The sequence below is a fragment of the Zalophus californianus genome, chromosome 12 (genome assembly GCF_009762305.2).
Source record: "Zalophus californianus isolate mZalCal1 chromosome 12, mZalCal1.pri.v2, whole genome shotgun sequence".
NCBI classification, from domain to species: Eukaryota; Metazoa; Chordata; class Mammalia; order Carnivora; family Otariidae; genus Zalophus; species Zalophus californianus.
Genome location: NC_045606.1, coordinates 37675853 through 37697081, shown reverse-complemented (window position 1 = coordinate 37697081; position 21229 = coordinate 37675853). Strand labels below are relative to the sequence as shown.

Genomic DNA, 21229 nt, shown 5'->3' with positions numbered 1-21229 from the left:
TGGACCGCCCGGTTCGGGCAGGCAAGCGGGCCGGTGGCAGCGCGAAGATCCGATTCCGAATCTGGAAGAAAGATGGCGCTATGGTTCCGCGAGTCCCACGCACCGAAGGCCGAGCAGCTCCTCCACAGCTCCGGCAGCTGCCAGACGGAAGACCAGGATGCTGCAGTTCCACAGCGACATCGGTGGTGGTTGTTGTTGTTGTTGTTGTTTTTAATTGCAGGAAAGGTAACAGATCCAGATTTCTGTCCCCCCCAAAATCGACTCCTTTGGAGGACCCTGACCCCCAAAAGCTTTGGATGCAGTTTATTAGCACGCGAGCCGCCGTTTCCATTTGTCTGACTTCTCCCCTCCCCCCACTTTGTTTTCTCTGTAAGGGTGAGAAGAACAAACGAAACATTCATTTCCTCCAGGGATAAAGAAATGCACCAATATTTACAGAAAACAATCTGCGGGTTGAAAGTCTCTTCTCCGAAATCCTTGGGGCCAGATGTCTTTAGAATTTAGAATTCTTCCAATTTCAGAAAGGCAGGGAGATGCATTTTCCATAAATTGCCTATTACCCACAGCTTGGTCCATGGAGGCACTCTGTGATCAAATACACGAGTATTTTTGCCACCAAACATACGTATTTCCCACTAAGTGAGGTAAATAATAGAGACTATAAATAACATCCTGTCTGTTTTGGTCAGGTTTCCCACCAAATGAGTTTGCCACAAAATTATTTTAAACAAACTGTTTTCAGAGCATTTTGGATTTAGAATTGTACAAGAAGGGTTGCAAATGTTTAATATTGCTATGATCAAATGAGTCTAAGGTTTTCTTACCGGAAAAATTGAGTCAGTTGATGGGAGGATAGAAATGTGCACCTCGGAGGTCAGGACACCTCACAAAGCTCAGCGATCTTTGGTTTATGACTTGCTTTTCCCTGGTTTTCAGCCAGCTAGCTGGGACACAGGGGAAGGATGGAGAGGGGGGATGCTCCCTCCTGCATGCGGTCGGGTATCCTGTTACGTTTAAGGCCCTGTGGTCTACACTGCTACAGCTCTGCTAACTGTTCTCGGTCCTGAGGTGGTGGGGGGAGGGGAGGGGATTCTTGAAACTTTTAAAATTGATTCTGCCCCACTCTCATCATTTCTCTTTCTTTACCACTTCCTGATCTGCACACTCCTGCAGTCTCGCCAATGTAGCCCTTGCTCCTTCCACCCTCATTGGTTCACAGGGGCTCCTGAGCTCTAACAGTCTCTGGACAGGAAGGAGTCCTGGGTGCAGCTGTCATTCCTTTATGAGGCCCCTAACAGGCAGCCCTGGCTCTCTTGGTTTCTCTCCATGGCCTTAGTGGTACAACACTTAACCTACCTACTTTTAGGAGTTGCTCAGAGCAACAATCTACGAGGCAAGTGCTGCTCCAAATTCATGGCAACTCCCTTCCACCTTGCTGATGAGGTCTGAGCTTACCAACAAAGCCCTAGTCTGGATGAATCTCTCAGAACCTGACAATGCCAGGCAACCTGGCCTGACATGCTCAAATGACCAAGTGTATGTATAACTCCAGCTCTGAGCCCTACAGTGAACATGTTACTTGCAGAATCACCAATCCTGGCATTTCTGGCCTCCCTTGAAGATGTAGATGAAAACTGAGCTGGCTTAGTTGTTACAGTGAATTGCTGTTAAAACCATGACTAGAACCTAGAGCTTCTGGTTCCTGATCCAGTGCCATTTTCCTTAGAAAATAAGGATTGAGTCAATAGGCATTTATTGAAGAGCTGCTATGGGCAAGATGCTATGAGGAGAAAGGATGACTCTTTCCCCTTCTAATAAATACCAGTGCTTATCTCCTCCACCAACAGAAACCTGATAAACTGAAAATGGCAAGATACTTGGATATTAGACATGCTACCTTATATATATAAATATGTCCATGTACACATGCACACGTCTAGGCTGTCAGGAATTATTTTCTGTGGAGATCTTATACTTCGGTGGGCACACACTCGGGCATCCAGCAAATCCATGTGCCTAGGTGATTCTGAAGTATCTGGGATTGTTGCTGACAAGAAGAGTGACTCTGTGATCTTTCTACCATGGCCAAGTGTGAAGCTAGACTGAATTCATCTCAGGCCTACCATGAAAGGACTCCATGACGCTGGAAAATCACCGACCCTCTCTTACCTTCACTTTGCTCACTTGTACGATGCAGTTCCTCATGGGTCATAACCTTCTTTATTGGAAGATTAAATGAGATAACCCACGTAAAGCTTTTAGCACAAGTGGCTAGCACAGAATAAGCCATTTAAAGTTAGCCCAGACTAAGACAAGAATGATCTGAAGAACTCAGATGTAATCACCACAACTGCACTTCTTAGTCAAGAGTGCTAAATTCTGTAAAATGTCACACCTGAAATAAAACAAACACCTCTGCTTCTATTTGAAGAGTAGCAAGAAATCAAAAGGGCAGATTTTACGACGAACGCTGCAACCATGGGAAAGTGCCAGATTTGATTTTCTCCGTGGCCGACTCCCTTCAACTGCAGGGTAACCAAGTATATGGCATGCAGCTTTGTTGGGACGTTGGATTTTCTTTGTTCAGATCACTGTGACCGACAGCAAGCTGCTTCTCCGGGCCCCGGCTTCCCCTGAAAAATGAGAGACCTGGATGGGAAGAACTCCAAGGCCCTTGCAAATACTACAGGTGTGACATTTATGAAATGAAGAGCCTGGAGATGGTTGTCATGGTTGCAGAGTCTAGAAATTCCTGTCTCAAAGTGAGCATATTTATTCCTATGAAGACATATACAGATTAATCCACTGATGTGCGGGGCAAACCCAGGTAAAACTGAAACTGCCAGGTTGATCTCCACATATCCCACCCTCCCCTCCCACCAAAATGGGTAACAGAAGACAGTAGAACTCATTAGTGGTGAAGGGAGAGCACTGATAAAAGCTTGGAGTGCTACTAAGTACAGCCAAATTCTGTGGATATAGGAAAAACAGACCGAGGTCTGTAAATTCAGACATTATTTAGGAGACGGACAAAAGTTTCAGCTCAATGTTTTCTTAGAATTCCCAAAGCCTAAAATGACAAGACATGTAATTATTTTAAGGCTGTATGCACATTAAGAGAATTTCTACAAACCCATCTCTATTAACAGGAAAAGTATCAAAAATAAACTAATTGAACCTTCATTTTACGTAGGAAGAAACTGTTTCAGTAGTGCATGCTGCAGAGCTAATAAGTGTCAGAGCCAGGTTTTGAACATTTCAGTCCATGGTTCCTTCCACTAAATACCTTACATTTGTAGGACACTTGATCTTTTTTATCATCTCCTTTATCATTGCAAATGAGGCTGTGAGGGAAGGCAGACAGACACAGTCCACCTCATTGTTCAGACAGGGACAGGGGCCCAGAAAAGTTACATGGCTTCTTCAAGTTCCCAATGGAAGCAGGTGATGCAGTGGAAAATATCTCGGGTCCGACTCTCCCTACCTCTCTTCACCATGCACCTAAATCAGTTAATCCCCACAAAAACTCTTGAGCCTTATATCATCACTGTGACTTCCTGGTTGAGGAAGTATTACTCCTCCTGGAAACCATGGATCACTTCTGGTAGCCTCTGAGTGTTCTGACACTAAATACAAAATGGCGCTCCATCAGCTACTGTTATTATTTGTGGAAGTTAGGAAGAAATAGCTCCCTCATTATTCAACTAGCATTTACCTAATGACACTGTGTTGTGCTCGTCACATGACACAGAACCTACCTTCAAAACACTTACTTTGGGCGATTAATAAAGACCACCTTCTGAGAGAAGTTCTTAGATCACCCTGAGAGAAATATCACAGGGAACCTGCTCCTAGATGGCCTGATTAATCTTTTATTCCCATAGCCGGGTCAGATGACCCTTAGGCTTTGGCCTATTTGTCTTATCTCCCACCTTGGCATATGGGCAGGATGAGACCGAGATACCTCTATTTCACAGAGAGGAACAGAAAATTGCTTTTCAAAGAGGTGAAGTGACTTGACAACAGAAGCACAGCTGGTGAAAGGTCGTGTTTTCTTATTCCAGAGCAGTTCTCTCTCCATGTGTTTAATAACCTTTCCAAAGGAGAGATCAAGGGTTTGCACATCACCACCTGAGATTGGTCAGGCTGACTGTTGGGCAACAGGATTGGTTCATAGAAACTGAGCCTAAAACACCTGTTGGAATTTTGGGGCTTCAGAAAATCTAGATTTAAAGAGAATACTTGGGCAGAGAGGATATAAATAAAAAGAAAAGGTTAAGGATTGCAGGTCAGTGTCTTAACTTAAAAGACCAACCTCATCTCTTCTGTCATCTTTTAACGTGAATGCCAAAGATGTCCACCCTGGGATCACGGCACAAGTAAACACATGCCTCCTACAGAGAACAGAAGCTCTTACATAACACTCTGCAGGTGTACCTGCTGTGTACATTTTGTTTATTTCTTTCAAAAAGATGAATACAGAACATGTACCCTATCACTGAATCAATACAATCCAAATATAACTGCGCTAGAAATAGAAACATCCTTATACACTTTCTTCACCTATCCTGTGCAAGAATGGAAAACATTTTTCTTTAGAAAGTGCAAAATACTATCTTTGCAGCAAAGGTTTTAAGAGCTCTCTAGTGCTAGAGATCTTACAATCAGGTAAGAGCAACCTTCTCTGTTCTTACTTTACAAGAGTGAAATAATAAATGATATTTGCAAAGAACTTTATAAAGTGGGTTCAGCATTGGAATCAAACTTTTTATAATTATCTTTGTGATTATTTGAAGTTTGTCTTACCTATGACAGGGTAGGCTCCACAAAAGAAGGAATCAGAGCTGTTTCTGCCTCTACCCAGGTGCTGTTAAAATGAAGCTATGTCATATTCCTTTATAATTTCTGCTCAAAGCTTTATAAATGCTACCAATCTTTACACTACCAAGTGTTTTTCTCAGGGGATAGTTTATGCAAAATTAGCTGAAGTTGGGTGACTGAAAGTATAATAATCTAATCTGAATGGCCCCACTGATTGCAGCATATGTAGGCTAGGGTGAGCTACTATAACAAGGTCACTCTCCAAGTAGGTATTCATAAACTAGTTATTAATGATGTAGATGAAAATGGATGTAGGTGAAAGCATGTAATTACAGTTTCTTTTTGAAAGAAATATGTTTGCTGCTAAGTACACTATTTTAGATAAACTATTTTATAGCTTCTCCACAACATAATGGAAAGTTCCATAGAGATAACTTTATATTATTATCTGAGGCATTTACAACTTTCTCTAGATAATTTTTCATGCATTTTCTATGACTCAAGTGAAGTAAAATAGCACAGTTTTTAGACTCCATTTTTTTCCCTCAAGACCCCCATGACCACTGAGGAGGAGCGTGAAGGGAAACATTAGACAACTGGTTTAAATGTCTCCTGACCAGCAGTTTCTGATTCAGCCTCTTCCTTCTCCCCACTAAATTTCCAGTGAAATCACATTAAAAAAAAAAAAAACAACAAAAAACTCACAAGTTCAAATGGACACTAAACTTAACACCTGTTACTAGAATATGAAAGAGTCACAAAGCTGAATTAAGAAAGAAAAGCATCCAAGCTTCACTCCAAAGAGAGAGGAATGGTTTGTCCAACCTCAGTGACTGCTGGAGATCCCAAGTCTATCCAGTGAGAAAGCTGGGCCACCTCCACTGTCTTTCCCAGGAACTGTCCTCAAACCAGGTTCTCCAATTCTCTCAGGATTCCACATTCATTCAGAAAGCAACTACCAGAATAGGAAAAGAATGCTGGAAGGTGGCTGAATAGTGGCACACTGCATATTTTGAGCTCCAGACCCCAAAGTGGAGCAATATAGATATGGGTGGTCATAGTAAGGGTTTTGAGAGCAGGGAATAATCTTTTTTTTTTTTTTCCTTTAACACAGAGAACTGAGTGCAAGATTTGGAAATATCTCACCTACGCAAAGACAACTGCACTAAGTGATAGACCACCAGAAAACAGCAACCACACAGGAAGCGAGGCACACAGATATGTCCTCCTGATGTGAGGCTAGAAATGCAATACATAATTTACAAGTGGATGCCAGCTGACTATACAAACAAGTTTTTGCCTCATTTCCAGATAAATACAGGAGAAAAAGGCAAAACTGAGCCCGTTACTAAATATTTTAAGTGAAGGTAAAGAGAATATCAACTTGAAAACTCAAATAAGTAAAGTGGGAAAGTGAGGTATCCAATAAGTAAATATACTTTAAGGTAACTCTCTGGACTACCGGGATAGAAAGTGAAGGGGCACAAAGAATGGATAGAGAGTAGGGAAACTAAAAATGTTTTAAGGAAATTAAGTCATGTTAGAGGTGCTAAAAAGCATAAATGAATTTGAAGTTAAAAGCATATTTAATGCTACAGAAAACTGAATCATTGATATGAGAGGACACATTTGAGAACAACCTCAGATAGAAAAAATAGAAAAGAAAATATGAATAAGATAATTAATACAGAAGACAAAGTGTTTCCTGAAAAGAAACAGCAACAGAGAAAAAAATAACAGAAACTGAAGAAAATATTAACTAAAACCAAACCAAAACACAAACATAGAACAAGGAAAGCAATTAAAAGAAAAAAAAAACTCAATGAAAGGAGGCCTACTTGAAGAAATTGTGATAAAAATATAAAATACAGGACTGAAATAATACAAGTATCCAAATGTCAGGTTGGCATTACACTTTTTCTTTACAGTATGCACCTAGTTCAAAACAGTGAAGCCTGCCCTACCACACTGTCAGGAAAAAATGTTGTGAATCAAAATATTAAACCCAACTAATTATAATTCCTATGATACAAAAATTAGATTTTCCTATTCTCAGCAGAGGAAGCCCATGAAGTATTAAGTACCTCCATGAGTACTTAATAAATTACTTAAGGATATACTCTGAGAAATGAGAAATTCTGGTGTAGAGAGAATAACAGTTGAAACCGAGTAAGCCAAGAGTCTAACGATTTATTGCACATAGTATTATAAAGCTACCTGAAAATACAACAATTATATTTTAACAACAATCCTGTCTTAGAAACCAAGATTTATCAAAAAGATTCAGATAATATTGTTTTAGAACATCCACATGGTATTGTTTTGTTCTTAATTTTGAAAATTACAGAAATAGAGTTTTTAAAAACTTAAAGATAATCCTTACCAAAAATCAATAAACATAAAGGAAACATAAAGCATAAAATGAGATGAGATAAATTAAACTCTGAATAATTATAACAATAAACTTAAGCTGCTAAAGTTCTGTACTAAAAGAGCTCCAAGATAATATTTTCAAAATTTACAATAAAACAAAGTACTTAAATTAAATTTACATTATAAAAGCAGGTACATACACATGTTTACAAAAGTGTGTTTATCCAGCAACTACAAACAAAAGTAGCAGTCAGATGATTACCAACAAAGAATATTTAAAGATAAAAAAATCTTTAAGTCATATTTTATATGCTTTCAACATAACATTAAAATAGATAATCAAAGCTACTAGGCACAAAATGAGGTGTAATTTTACTATGCGGGTCTCAGTTCAGTAGGTTAAATAGGAAAGATGATAAGGATACGGAAGGTGGAAAAAACATAATATCACTTTTATCACAAATACCCATATTAATCAATAACAGAGCACCACTTCAAAAAAAATCAAAACTTATAGACAATATTATCTGACCACAATGTAACAAAACATTAGATTAATAATAAAAGTTACAAAGTAAAAACTGTTTCCTCAATTATTCAAGTCAAAGAGAAAATAAAAACATTTAAAGATGAAAAATATAGACTATTTGTAAAATGATGACAAGAAGAATGAATACTGAAACTCAAAGATGTTGCCAAAGACTTCGCTAAACAGAGATTCATAGTTTTAAGTGCTTTCATGTTTAAACAATAAAGTATTACAGTAAACTGAGCATTTATTGCCATATGTAAGAATAAGAGAAAGCAAACATTCCAAAGGATAATAGAATGATGGAATGAATAAAAAAATAAAGATAAAAAGACTGAATTAGGTAGGGGCAAACAGCCAGTGCAGTACAACATCACACAGTCACAAAAACTATTTACTGCCTTTCCTGAATGCAACTCTGGAGATGACAAGAAGGGAAAAAAAAAAAAGTCTCACTCATCAATTAACAAAAAAATTTGTAAGAAATTCTTAAGAGAGAGCACATAGATGTTTCCAGGTATGTTTGGAAAAAATGAGTACATGAAGCAGGCAAGTGTCTATGAACAGGAATGGGAGACAGCAATCTAATTAATCTTTCATCTTATACATGTGACTGGGTAAACCTGCATCTGGAGTAAATCAGGGACAATCTATTCCATTCTCCTAAAGTTTAGACATCCTGGCCACTAACTTAAACTTTGGTGCCATGGGGTAAAGGAGTAGCACCAAAATGATGTTTTTGAATTAACATCAGGACAGCACTGAAATCGCATTAGAGTTAGGAAGAAGTATAGGTGAGTTAGAACTAATTATTTTGTAAAAGGCATACCTTATAAGTATATCTAAAAAACTGAAGAGGGGATGAAAGGCAGTTGAGAGTATGCTATAGCTATTATTTTGTTAAATGGTAGATATAGCCATTGATCTGCATTCTGTGTTCCTAGGGGAAAATACCCAAGACTGAGTCAAAATTATTCATGTGTAATCTCTAGAAGGACAGAATGAAAATGTATAACTTTTAAGCAGCAGATGAAACTTTGATGTATCTAATGGAAAGTAGGTAAAAGATAAAGAAACAAGTAAATATAAAATATAAATAAGGTGGCAACTCTAAGTTCTAATATTAAAGTGATTAAAGTAAATGTAAGTGGGTTAAACTCATGAATTAACTGACAAAGACTCCCAGAGTAGTTAGGAATAAGATTTAAGAATAGGTTGGCTAAAGGAAACATATTTGAACAAAAGGCTATGCAATCGCTAAAAACAAAGATAGAAGAAATAGATGTTGTGAAGCAAACATGATACAAGAGAAAGGCAGTGATGAAGTTTTACTATCAGAGAAAATAAAATTTGGGGTAAAATGCATCACAAGGGACAAGACAGATGTTACAATAAATCACAAAGTTGTAACAATCCCAAACATATATGCAGCTGATATCAAAGATTTAAAATATATGAAACCACAACTGACAGAATTATAGGAAGGAAAAAAATAACTGTAGTTTGTGATTTTAACATATGCTTTTCAGAATTAGTAGATCAAACAGACAAAAATCTAAGCCATGCTACAGAGAAGAAAGTATATTTCTATTATTAATATATTTACATAAATGAAAAGCATATAAATTTCATAGTCAAGCACAAAATATGTGTGCAAAATTTTTGCATGCATGAGGACTCTTTAAACAAAATTATTTGTTAATTAAGCTACAAAAGAAGTCTTGAAAATTCTAAATAGCTATCATATGGAATATGTCTTCTGACCAGAATGTGATAAAATTAAAATCTGGTAACAAAAGGTAACAAAGTAAAGCTACATATGTCTGTAAAGTAAAATATATCACTAAGTCATTCTTGTATTAAAGAGAAAACCTTGGGCTGCCTGTTCAGTAAGTTAAGCGTCTGCCTTTGGCTCAGGTCATGATCTCTGAGGCCTGGGATTGAGCCCTACGTCATCGGGCTTCCTGCTCAGCAGGGATTCTGCTTCTCTCTCTCTCTGCCCCTCACCCCTGCTCATTCTCTCTCTCTCTCAAATAAATAAATAAGATCTTAAAAAAAAAGAGGAAATCCCAAGAGAAATTACATCCAAAGGACAATGCATTCTAAATGTAAAAAATTGTAACATGTAGCTAAAAATCAATATTTAGAAAAAGTATGCTTTAAATACATTTATCAGAATGTAAGAATAAATGTATTAAATCCAATTGATCAATACTGAAACAAGAAAGGAGGAAAAATTAAGATACTGGTAGGAAATAATAAGTACTTTTTAATTTAAAAAATTTAGAAACGTAAAGGTTAACAAGACAGACAAAAATTCTAGAAAAACAACTAAAAATATTAAAATAAAGAAAGAATGAAACAAGAATAACTAGATAGTAAAGATTTCAGTATTTTAAAAGTATATTATAAAAATGTTAGAAAATATGAATGCTTAGAGGAAATACAGAACTTTCTTGAGTGCAAATGCACATGCAAATGCAAAATACCAAAACTGGCCCAAGAAGAGCTTGAAAACTTGAAGAGAGTAATAGCTTTATAAAAGGTTTTTAAAATCTTCCTCCACAAAGGCACAGATGGTTTTATAGCTGAGTAATAATAAACTTCTAGGGAACAGAAATTTCTATTTTATGCAAGTCATTAAGTCTCTCTTACAAAAGTCGTTTCTGAAAAATAGAGAAAACGTCTTAACTTATATTGAAGCTAATGTAACCTTTGTGGCAGCTTTTGATTAATCCACTCTAGTTAGATGTTCTGTTACTTATAGGTGGCTGCCTGTGTAACTAATACAGGGGACTATAAAATTTTAGAGAGGGTCAGAAAAAAAAGACTTGAATTGAACAGATACATTCCATAAACTTGGATTAAAAGAGTCAATGTGATAAAAATGCCAGCTCTCTGCAAGTTAATTTAGTAGTTCAATGTAATTACAATAAAAATGCAAAGAAGTTTTTCCAAGGGAATTAATAAAGTGATTCAAATGTTTTCTTGAATAGGTTGAACACTACAGGAATTTTTGAAGAGTTAGATGAATCTGATTTATTCCATCAATGTTTTCCCCTTTAAAATACATTCTAACAGCATTGCACTAAAGAATGAGAAAACAGAACAGAATATAAAGGCCAAAAGCAGGCCAGAGTGTAAAGGCACCAATTCTGTAGATAATAATGCTGGCCTTCCAAGCAGAGGGAAATGTGGAAATGAGCATTTAATAAAAGTGCTAGCTATCTTGTCAACTACTTGGGAGAAATTAAATTAGGTACCTGTCTTGAATTATACAACAACTTCCAGGATATGCTTTATGCCATTCATTCACTAAATATTTAACCACTAACCACATATGTCAAGAACTCTGAGAAAACAGGATACAAGAGCGAGCAAAAACAGAGGAGCTGAGAGGCTGGTAGGAAGACAGGTAATAGGCCAAAAGGAGGACTGATGGAGATAATGTCAATCTAATGTGCTTTACTCAAAAGAGTACGACATGTACTTGTTTCATATAATGCAATTAAGAGAACCCTCTGTAATAGGAGACATTGTACAGACTCCAATACACATGATTCTCCATCTCCATCCCACATCTTGTACATAAGCTTGTGAAAAATATCTAGTGCTGTAAGTATTTAGGCATTTATGTTAATCACATAAAGAAATTTAAAACTGTGAAAGTGGCAGTGTATAAGATACAAATGTTGTGACAAATGCCACAATGATAGTGGCAATCTCCTGAAGAAATGAATATATTAATATGTTAAATATATAATAAAAGAGAATACAAGAATTAGAAGTGAAATAATGTGGTATATCTGCTTGATCTTGAGGTGAGGACAAACCTCCAGTTCTTAAAAACCCAAATTAAAAGAAAACTCCAGATTTGGTAGTTTTGGTACTCAGGCTAAAAATAAATCAGCTGTGTTACATAGAATGGATCCAGATCGCGCAGTGGCCCACACCAAAGTCAACCATCATTTTCTGCTAAAAGCCAGATGGCGAATAATTTAGGATTTGCAGGTCACATTGTCTCTGTGCAACTACTTAACTTGGCTATTATTGTAGCACAAAAGCAGCCACAAACAATAACTAAATAACTAAATAATCATGGCAGTATTGAATACAACTTTATTCACAACAAAAGGCAGTGGGTTAGGTTTGGCCAATAGGTCACAGGTTTGCCAACCCCTGGGTCTAGACCATGCAGTTGTCTTCACAATGGAGTACACCTAAAACAGTATTTACAGAGCACGTAGTCCTTGGCTCAATTCAGAAAATGGAGGATATAAACTTCCATATACTGTTTCTGCTTTTTATACTCTTTAGCTTCCATAAAAGAATGTGGACCCCACTTCCAGCTCAATTATCTATCAAAAAGTAGGGCCATACTCATTTGGCAACATGGAAAAGCTGTATTAGAGGCTTTTGCCCAGATACGCTACTTAGACTTCACCGCCTCAAAGCTGGATTGAGAGTTACAACATTGAAGGAAGATTTTTTTAAAGAACAAGTGGTCCATCTACTCTCCTAGATAACCTGTATCCATGTGCCAAATCAGAGCTGCAGAGAAACAGGTCCCTAGATTGCCTCTTCCTCGCACTCAGCCACTTCCAGTAGAACTTTCTTTTTCTGCACTGCTCTTGGGTTTGAAGATATCAGTTAATGCAGAAAGCCTTTATAAGAACTAGCCCTATGAGAAGTCTTGCTACTCCTACTATAAGGGAATTCTGAGTTTTGCGATCATTATACAATAGAGTATTTCCTTTGTCCCCAAGATGTTTGTATCTGATTTTGAACTAGGAATAGTCATAAATCATCTGGAAAACCCATGTATTTTGCCTCAAGGACTCTGTGAACTACACAAATGGAAATGGTTCCAACCTAACAAATAATAATAGGTGGGAGAGAAATGGGCACTGAACACACTGAGTGGCATAAATAAATTTCTCTATCACCAAGAAAAGCTATTCTGGTGGCAACCTGGAAGTACCACAAGTCCCCCAAATACTCATATTCTTTGATCTAATAATTCCACTGTGAGAAATTATCCGAAGGGTAAGTACACACATATCAATTGCAGTGTGACTTTTAAGAATAATAATTTTTTAAGACCTGGAAACAAAGGAAATGTTCTAAGACAAAAAATTAAGTAGATCAATGATAAGAGATACATAGAGTAAATAAACATCATTTATGGAAGAACATTTGATGACATGAGAAAATCCTAATAACACAATTATACGTGTATCAAGAGTAGGAATTTAACCCAGTATGTATTCTGTAATCCCAAATACCACAAAATTAGGCTCATGAATGATATTTTTGGCATTTATACAAACGTGCATTTTCCAAAATTCTATAATAAACCTAAGGTTTTTTTAAATAAAAATTTACATTTTAAAAGTACATTCACTTTGATACTGGTCTCACAAGTGTAAGTTTATCATAAGGAATTAAAAAGGCAAGTCAATATATTAGGCATGGTAGGTATAACATCAGAACATATAAAACTGAACTATTTATGATACATCCAAATTAGAAATTATAAGTGAAAGAAAATTAGAAATCAGAAATAAAATTAGAAATTATATATTTGCAGTGGTCAACCTTGTTTTTCACATATAAGAGAACTTTTTCTTCCAAATGGTCAAGTCCCTAACAGGCCTGAAACCAGAGAGCTTTAGTGCCTCAGGGTTATTGTGGGGAGGCTGTAAATATGACACACTTGCCTTGACAATGGAGGATGTTTCCTAAAACAATGAATAATAACCTGTTTGGGGACCCATTCATCACTGTTTCTGTTTTACATGTTGGAGTTCTGAGGGGTTAATTTGGAAGACGAATGTATGTGTTACCTGCATCTATCTGCCCTTTCGGGATCCATTCTTGGCCCTTTTCTGACTGTGGCTGCCTTGGGAGACTGACCTTGTTAGACTCCTGCCCGGGTTTGGCCGATTGGAGGCATTCGCAGGAGGAGAGAAGGGGATGAGTGTATATCACCCTTGTCCCCAAATGTAGTTTTTAGCAGTGGCTGCATCTTATAAAGATGCCCTTCTTCGGGGTGGGGGGGGGGGAGGAATCTCTTTTCCTCTTTACCCATTAAGATCTTCTTTCGGGAGGAAGTTGCAAGAACTTCCTGCTGTTACCAGTCCCTGTGCACCTCGCCATCCCTGGGTAGTTCTACTAACTCTGTTCAAATTTCATTCATTAAACTTTAATTTCTTCAATTAAACTACTTAGGTATGTCATTTGATTCCTTTTGGGATCTTGTCTATTTTAGGAAAAGAAAAAAAAACCTTTCTAAGAAATTACTGCCTTAGAGGAAAGATTAACATCAGGTCCCCCAAATTCTATAAAACTGAAAAAATATAACCTGAACTTATCACAAAAAATGCACATTTAAGCTACAGCTTGAAAATATGGAAGAACAGACCAGTCATAAGCTATCACTGTAACAAATAACAAGCATTTAAAAGTTAATGGTTGTGTAATGAGATCTACTTAAATTTTACCTTGAAATTCAATGAAATTCAAGACAATGTGTTATCAAAAGGCTTTCTTTTCAAAACTGACTCTTCTCAATACATTTTTCAAACAAAAATACAGACTTAATAATAACATGGAAAGGTATAGAAAAGTATTTTGCAGATCAGCAACTTACCTCTTTGAACTTGTGACTGAGCTTGCTTGTGTCCAGGTCCGATGGGGAAAACATGTCCTCATTTTCAGGCAGCTCAAAGACTTCAATGGCCATATCACCGCCGGGAAGAACAGGTCCTACTTCATCCTCCTCTTCATCTGTGGCATATTCTCCTGTCTGAAAGGAAGGGGATTTCAGAGATCCAGCTATCCTTACCCCAGGTAAAAGTGGGTTATTTGAAAATATTTTATAAAAGAGAAATAAAATATGTCACCAAATGGTGAAGTGTAAGTAGGCTTTTAAGTCAAGCATGCCTCATGCAGCCAATGTTATAAACAAATGTTAGTTCAAAGATCCAAAGTGACATGTCTATGCCATATGTAAGTGCATTCCTAAAAATCTAATAGCATCAGCAGCATCTTTAGTATAGCAACAAAAGTTGTTTTCCATCTAAGTATGTGATGGTTTTGCGAAATAAACTTATATTACTAAGGGAAATAAGTAATTCCTATAAATCCCCACCACTGTGTCAGTAAGTCACCCAGTACGGAGAGCAGGGAAGAAGGAAGGGGAGAGCAAAAGATTCACAGAGCTGGAAAGGACCTTAAGGAAGCCTTACACGAAGGTTTAGCAGATGGATTCTCCTAAGCTTTAGAGTTCAATCAGCTTTGTTTTGTTTGCTAACTAATGTGTTGGTTAACTAGTGACCTAAAGGAAAACCAGAGGTTTTCAACTTAGAGCCCACAGAGGTGTATTGCTTTGCCTACATAGCACTTTGATAAATCTTAGTTTTCTGTTGATGTTAAATTAAAAAAATCACATGAGATTCCAGATTTCCAGTTTTTCTTGAGAAAGCCAAAGATCTGGCAATACAGGGATGTTGTGCTGTGAAAACAACCGGCTAGTTAGCAGTGGTTGCCCCTTTGGGATGGGTCACACACCTTCAGATACACCAGAACTTTCATAACTCCGTATTGTTGTATGCCGCTGGCTTCGCTCCTTCATGGTACCCACAGACCCCTGTAGCTATGTGAGTTCATGGCCCCTGGGATAAATGTTCCTCCATACCACTAACTTCCTTAACATTATTAGAAAATAGCTCCTCTCTTGGCAGGACCAAGCTATTTGGCTCTAATTCAAAATAATTGTTTGAAATCTATACCTTATGATATAATTTAAAGATGAATCATGGATTCACGGGGTCAAAAAACAAAGTTCATTTAATGTGTTCTTGTTCTTTCAGGTAGCATTACATATAATATATAAAACAGACAGGAAATCAGGTTGCCTTCAAAAACACTTTCATAAAGTGTGTGGAGTGATCTATTCCTTTGATTAAATAGGCTTAGCACCTGAGTGCTGTTTTTTTTTTCTTTTGGTTCCATACTATATTCTTCTTACGAAAGTCAAAATCCTATTTCTTTTACTGTTTCGCACATGAAGGAAATCTGGTCATTAACCTCAATGTAGTAATTCCTAATGTATGAAACACAATTATTTTTTCTGTAATTTTTTTATTGTTATGTTAATCACCATACATTACATCATTACCTTTTGATGTAGTGTTCCATGATTCAGTTTGTGCATAACACCAAGTGCTCCACGAAGAATGTGCCCTCTTTAATACCCATCACCAGGTTAACCCATCCCCCCACACCCCTCCCCTCTAGAACCCTCAGTTTGTTTTTTAGAGTCCATCGTCTCTCATGGTTCGTCTCCCCCTCCAACTTACTCCCCTTCATTCTTCCCCTCCTGCTATCTTCTTTTTTTTTCTTAACATATATTGCATTATTTGTTTCAGAGGTACAGATCTGTGATTCAACAGTCTTCCACAATTCTCAGTGCTCACCATAGCACATACCCTCCCTAATGTCTATCACCCAGCCACCCCATCCCTCCCACCCCCCACCACTCCAGCAACCCTCAGTTTGTTTCCTGAGATTAAGAATTCCTCATCAGTGAGGTCATATGATACATGTCTTTCTCTGATTGACTTATTTCACTCAGCATAACACCCTCCAGTTCCATCCCCATCGTTGCAAATGGCAAAATCTCATTCCTTTTGATAGCTGCATAATATTCCATTGTGTATATATACCACTTCTTCTTTATCCATTCATCTGTCGATGGACATCTTGGCTCTTTCCACAGTTTGGCTATTGTGGACATTGCTGCTATACACATTGGGGTGCACGTACCCCTTCGGATCCCTACATTTGTATCTTTGTGGTAAATACCCAGTAGTGCAATTGCTGGATTGTATGGTGGTTCTATTTTCAACTGTTTGAGGAACCTCCATACTGTTTTCCAGAGTGGCTGCACCAGCTCGCATTCCCACCAACAGTGTAGGAGGGTTCCCCTTTCTCCGCATCCCCGCCAACATCTGTCGTTTCCTGACTTGTTGATTTTAGCCATTCTGACTGGTGTGAGGTGGTATCTCATTGAGGTTTTGATTGGGATTTCCGTGATGCCGAGCAATGTTGAGCACTTTTTCATGTGTCTGTTGGCCATTTGGATGTCTTCTTTGGAAAAATGTCTGTTCATGTCTTCTGCCCATTTCTTGATTGGATTATTTGTTCTTTGGGTGTTGAGTTGGATAAGTTCTTTATAGATTTTGGATACTAGCCCTTTATCTGATATGTCATTTGCAAATATTTTCTCCCATTCTGTCGGTCGTCTTTTGGTTTTGTGGACTGTTTCTTTTGCTGTGCAAAAGCTTTTTATCTTGATGAAATCCCAATAGTTCATTTTTGCCCTGGCTTCCCTTGCCTTTGGCGATGTTTCGAGGAAGAAGTTGCTGCGGCTGAGGTCGAAGAGGTTGCTGCCTGTGTTCTCCTTTAGGATGTTGATGGACTCCTGTCTCACGTTTAGGTCTTTCAACCATTGGGAGTCTATTTTTGTGTGTGGTGTAAGGAAATGGTCCAGTTTCATTCTTCTGCATGTAGCTGTCCAATTTTCCCGACACCATTTGTGGAAGAGACTGTCTTTTTGCCATTGGACATTCTTTCCTGCTTTGTCAAAGATGAGTTGACCATAGTGTTGAGGGTCCATTTCTGGGCTCTCGATTCTGTTCCATTGAACTATGTGTCTGTTTTTGTGCCAGTACCATACTGTCTTGATGATGACAGCTTTGTAATAGAGCTGGAAGTCCGGAATTGTGATGCCACCAGCTTTGCTTTTCTTTTTCAAGATTCCTCTGGCTATTCGGGGTCTCTTCTGGTTCCATACAAATTTTAGAATTATTTGTTCCATTTATTTGAAAAAAGTGGATGGTATTTTGATGGGGATTGCATTGAATGTGTAGATTGCTCTAGGTAGCAATGGCATCTTCACAATGATTGTTCTTCCAATCCATGAGCATGGAACGTTTTTCCATTTCTTTGTGTCTTCTTCAAATTCTTTCATGAGTATTTTATAATTTTCTGAGTACAGATCCTTTGCCTCCTTGGTTAAATTTATTCCTACGTATCTTATGGTTTTGGGTGCAATTGTAAATGGGATCGATTCCTTGATTTGTCTCTCTTCTGTCTTGTTGTTGGTGTATAGGAATGCCACTGATTTCTGTGCACTGATTTTATATCGTGCTACTTTACTGAATTCCTGTATGAGTTCTAGCAGTTTTAGGGTGGAGTCTTTCGGGTTTTCCACATACAGTATCCTATCATCTGCAAAGAGTGAGAGTTTGACTTCCTCTTTGCCGACTTGGATGCCTTTGATTTCTTTTTGTTGTCTGATTGCTGTGGCTAGGACTTCTAATACTATGTTGAATAGCAGTGGTGAGAGTGGACATCCCTGCCGCGTTCCTGACCTTAGGGGAAAAGCTCTCAGCTTTTCCCCATTGAGAATGATATTCGCTGTAGGTTTTTCATAGATGGCTTTGATGATATTGAGGTAGGTACCCTCTATCCCTATACTCTGAAGAGTTTTGATCAAGAAAGGATGCTGTACTTTGTCAAATGCTTTTTCTGCATCTATTGAGAGGATCATATGATTCATGTTCTTTCTTTTGTTAATGTATTGTATCACGTTGATTGATTTGCGGATGCTGAACCAACCTTGCAGCCCAGGGATAAATCCCACTTGGTCATGGTGAATAATCCTTTTAATGTACTGTTGGATTCTACTGGCTAGGATTTTGGTGAGAATTTTTGCATCCATGTTCATCAAGGATATTGGTCTGTAATTCTCCTTTTTGATGGGGTCTTTGTCTGGTTTGGGGATCAAGGTAATGGTGGCCTCATAAAAGGAGTTTGGAAGTTTTCCTTCCATTTCTATTTTTTGGAACAGTCTCAGGAGAATAGGTATTAATTCTTCTTTAAATGTTTGGTAGAATTCCCCTGGGAAGCCATCTGGCCCTGGGCTTTTGTTTTTTGGGAGATTTTTGATGACTGCTTCCATTTCCTTAGTAGTTATAGGTCTGTTCAGGTTTTCTCTTTCTTGCTGGTTCAATTTTGGTAGTTGATACATCTCTAGGAATGCACCCATTTCTTCCAGGTTATCTAATTTGCTGGCATAGATTTGCTCATAATATGTTCTTATAATTGTTTGTATTTCTTTGGTGTTGGTTGTGATCTCTCCTCTTTCATTCATGATTTTGTTGATTTGGGTCATTTCTCTTTTCTTTTTGATAAGTCTGGCCAAGGGTTTATCTATCATGTTAATTCTTTCAAAGAACCAGCTCCTAGTTTCGTTGATCTGATCTACTGTTCTTTTGGTTTCTATTTCATTGATTTCTGCTCTGATCTTTATCATTTCTCTTCTCCTGCTGGGTTTAGGCTTTATTTATGTTCTTTCTCCAGCTCCTTTAGGTGTAGGGTTAGGTTGTGTATTTGAGACCTTTCTTGTTTCTTGAGAAAGGCTTGTATTGCTACATACTTTCCGCTCAGGACTGCCTTTGCTGTATCCCAAAGATTTTGAACAGTTGTGTTTTTATTTTCATTGGTTTCCATGAATATTTTTAATTCTTCTTTAATTTCCTGGTTGACCTATTCATTCTTTAGTAGGATGCTCTTTAGCCTCCATGTATTTGAGTTCTTTCCGACTTTCCTGTTGTGATTGAGTTCTAGTTTCAAAGCATTGTGGTCTGAAAATTTGCAGGGAATAATACCAGTCTTTTGGTACCGGTTGAGACCTGATTTATGACCTAGGATGTGATCAATTCTGGAGAATGTTCCATGGGCACTAGAGAAGAATGTGTATTCCGTTGCTTTGGGATGGAATGTTCTGAATATGTCTGTGAAGTCCATTTGGTCCAGTGTGTCATTTAAAGTCTTTATTTCCTTGTTGATCTTTTGCTTTGATGATCTGTCCATTTCAGTGAGAGGGGTGTTAAAGTCCCCCACTATTACTGTATTGTTGTCAATGTGTTTCTTTGCTTTTGTTATTAATTGCCTTATAAAATTGGCTGCTCCCATGTTAGGGGCATAGATATTTACAATTGTTAGATCTTCTTGTTGGATAGACCCTTTAAGTAGGATATAGTGTCCTTCTTCATCTCTTATTACAGTCTTTGTTTTAAAATCTAACTTGTCTGATATAAGGATTGCCACCCAGCTTTCTTTTCGTGTCCATTAGCATGGTAAATGGTTTTCCACCCCCTCACTTTCAATGTGGGGGTGTCTTTGGGTCTAAAATGAGTCTCTTGCAGACAGCATATTGATGAGTCTTGTTTTTTAATCCAATCTGATAGCCTGTGTCTTTTGATTGGGGCATTGAGCCCATTTACATTCAGAGTAACTATTGAAAGATATGAATTCAGTGCCATTGTATTGCCTGTAAGGTGACTGTGACTGTATATTGTCTGTGTTCCTTTCTGATCTATGCTGCTCTTAGGCTCTTTCTTTACTTAGAGGACCCCTTTCAATATTTCTTGGTGGGCTGGTTTTGTGTTTGCAAATTCCTTTAGTTTTTGTTTGTCCTGGAAGCTTTTTATCTCTCCCTCAATTTTCAATGACAGCCTAGCTGGATATAGTATTCTTGGCTGCATAGTTTTCTCATTTAGTGCTCTGAATATCATGCCAGTCCTTTCTGGCCTGCCAGGTCTCTGTGGATAGGTCTGTTGCCAATCTAATGTTTCTACCATTTTAGGTTACATATCCCTTCTCCTGAGCTGTTTTCAGGATTTTCTCTTTGTCTCTGAGACTCGTAAGTTTTACTATTAGATATCGGGGTGTTGACATATTTTTATTGATTTTGAGAGGGGTTCTCTGTGCCTCCTGGATTTTGATGCCTGTTTCCCTCCCCACATTAGGGAAGTTCTCTGCTATAATTTGCTCCAATATACCTTCTACCCCTCTCTCTCTTTCTTCTTCTTCTGGGATCCCAATTATTCTAATGTTGTTTCGTCTTATCGTATCGCTTATCTCTCGAATTCTGCCCTCGTGATCCTGTAGTTGTTTCTCTCTCTTTTTCTCAGCCTCTTTATTTTCCATCATTTGGTCTTCTATATCGCTGATTCTCTCTTCTGCCTCATTTATCCTAGCAGTTAGTGCCCCCATTTTTGATTGCACCTCATCAATAGCCTTTTTGATTTCGACTTGGTTAGATTTAGTTCTTTTATTTCTCTAGAAAGGGGTTCTCTAATAACTTCCATGCTTTTTTCAAGCCCAGCTAGTATCTTTAAAGTCATGATTCTGAACTCTAGGTCTGACATCGTACTAATATCCGTATTGAGTAGGTTCCTGGCAGACGGTACTACCTCTTGTTCTTTTTGCTGAGGTGATTTTTTTCATCTTGTCATTTTGTCCAGAGGAGAATAGATGAATGAGAGAACAAAATGCTAACAGGTTAACAACGTCCCTAGCAAATATACTCTATACAAATCAGAAAAGACCTGAAACCAGGGGAAAAGAAAGGGAAAGAAAGAAAAAAGAGGA

At 37.8% G+C, this 21229-nt stretch overlaps 1 protein-coding gene across 1 annotated transcript in view; it reads right to left on the bottom strand.

The window, feature by feature from the left end:
- Window positions 1-21229, bottom strand: part of PPP1R9A (protein phosphatase 1 regulatory subunit 9A) — a 315687-nt gene that overhangs the window by 67048 nt on the left and 227410 nt on the right. Inside the window, 1 exon segment of the mRNA XM_035723249.1 lies at window positions 14376-14531. Coding sequence (XP_035579142.1) covers window positions 14376-14531 — 156 coding nt within the window.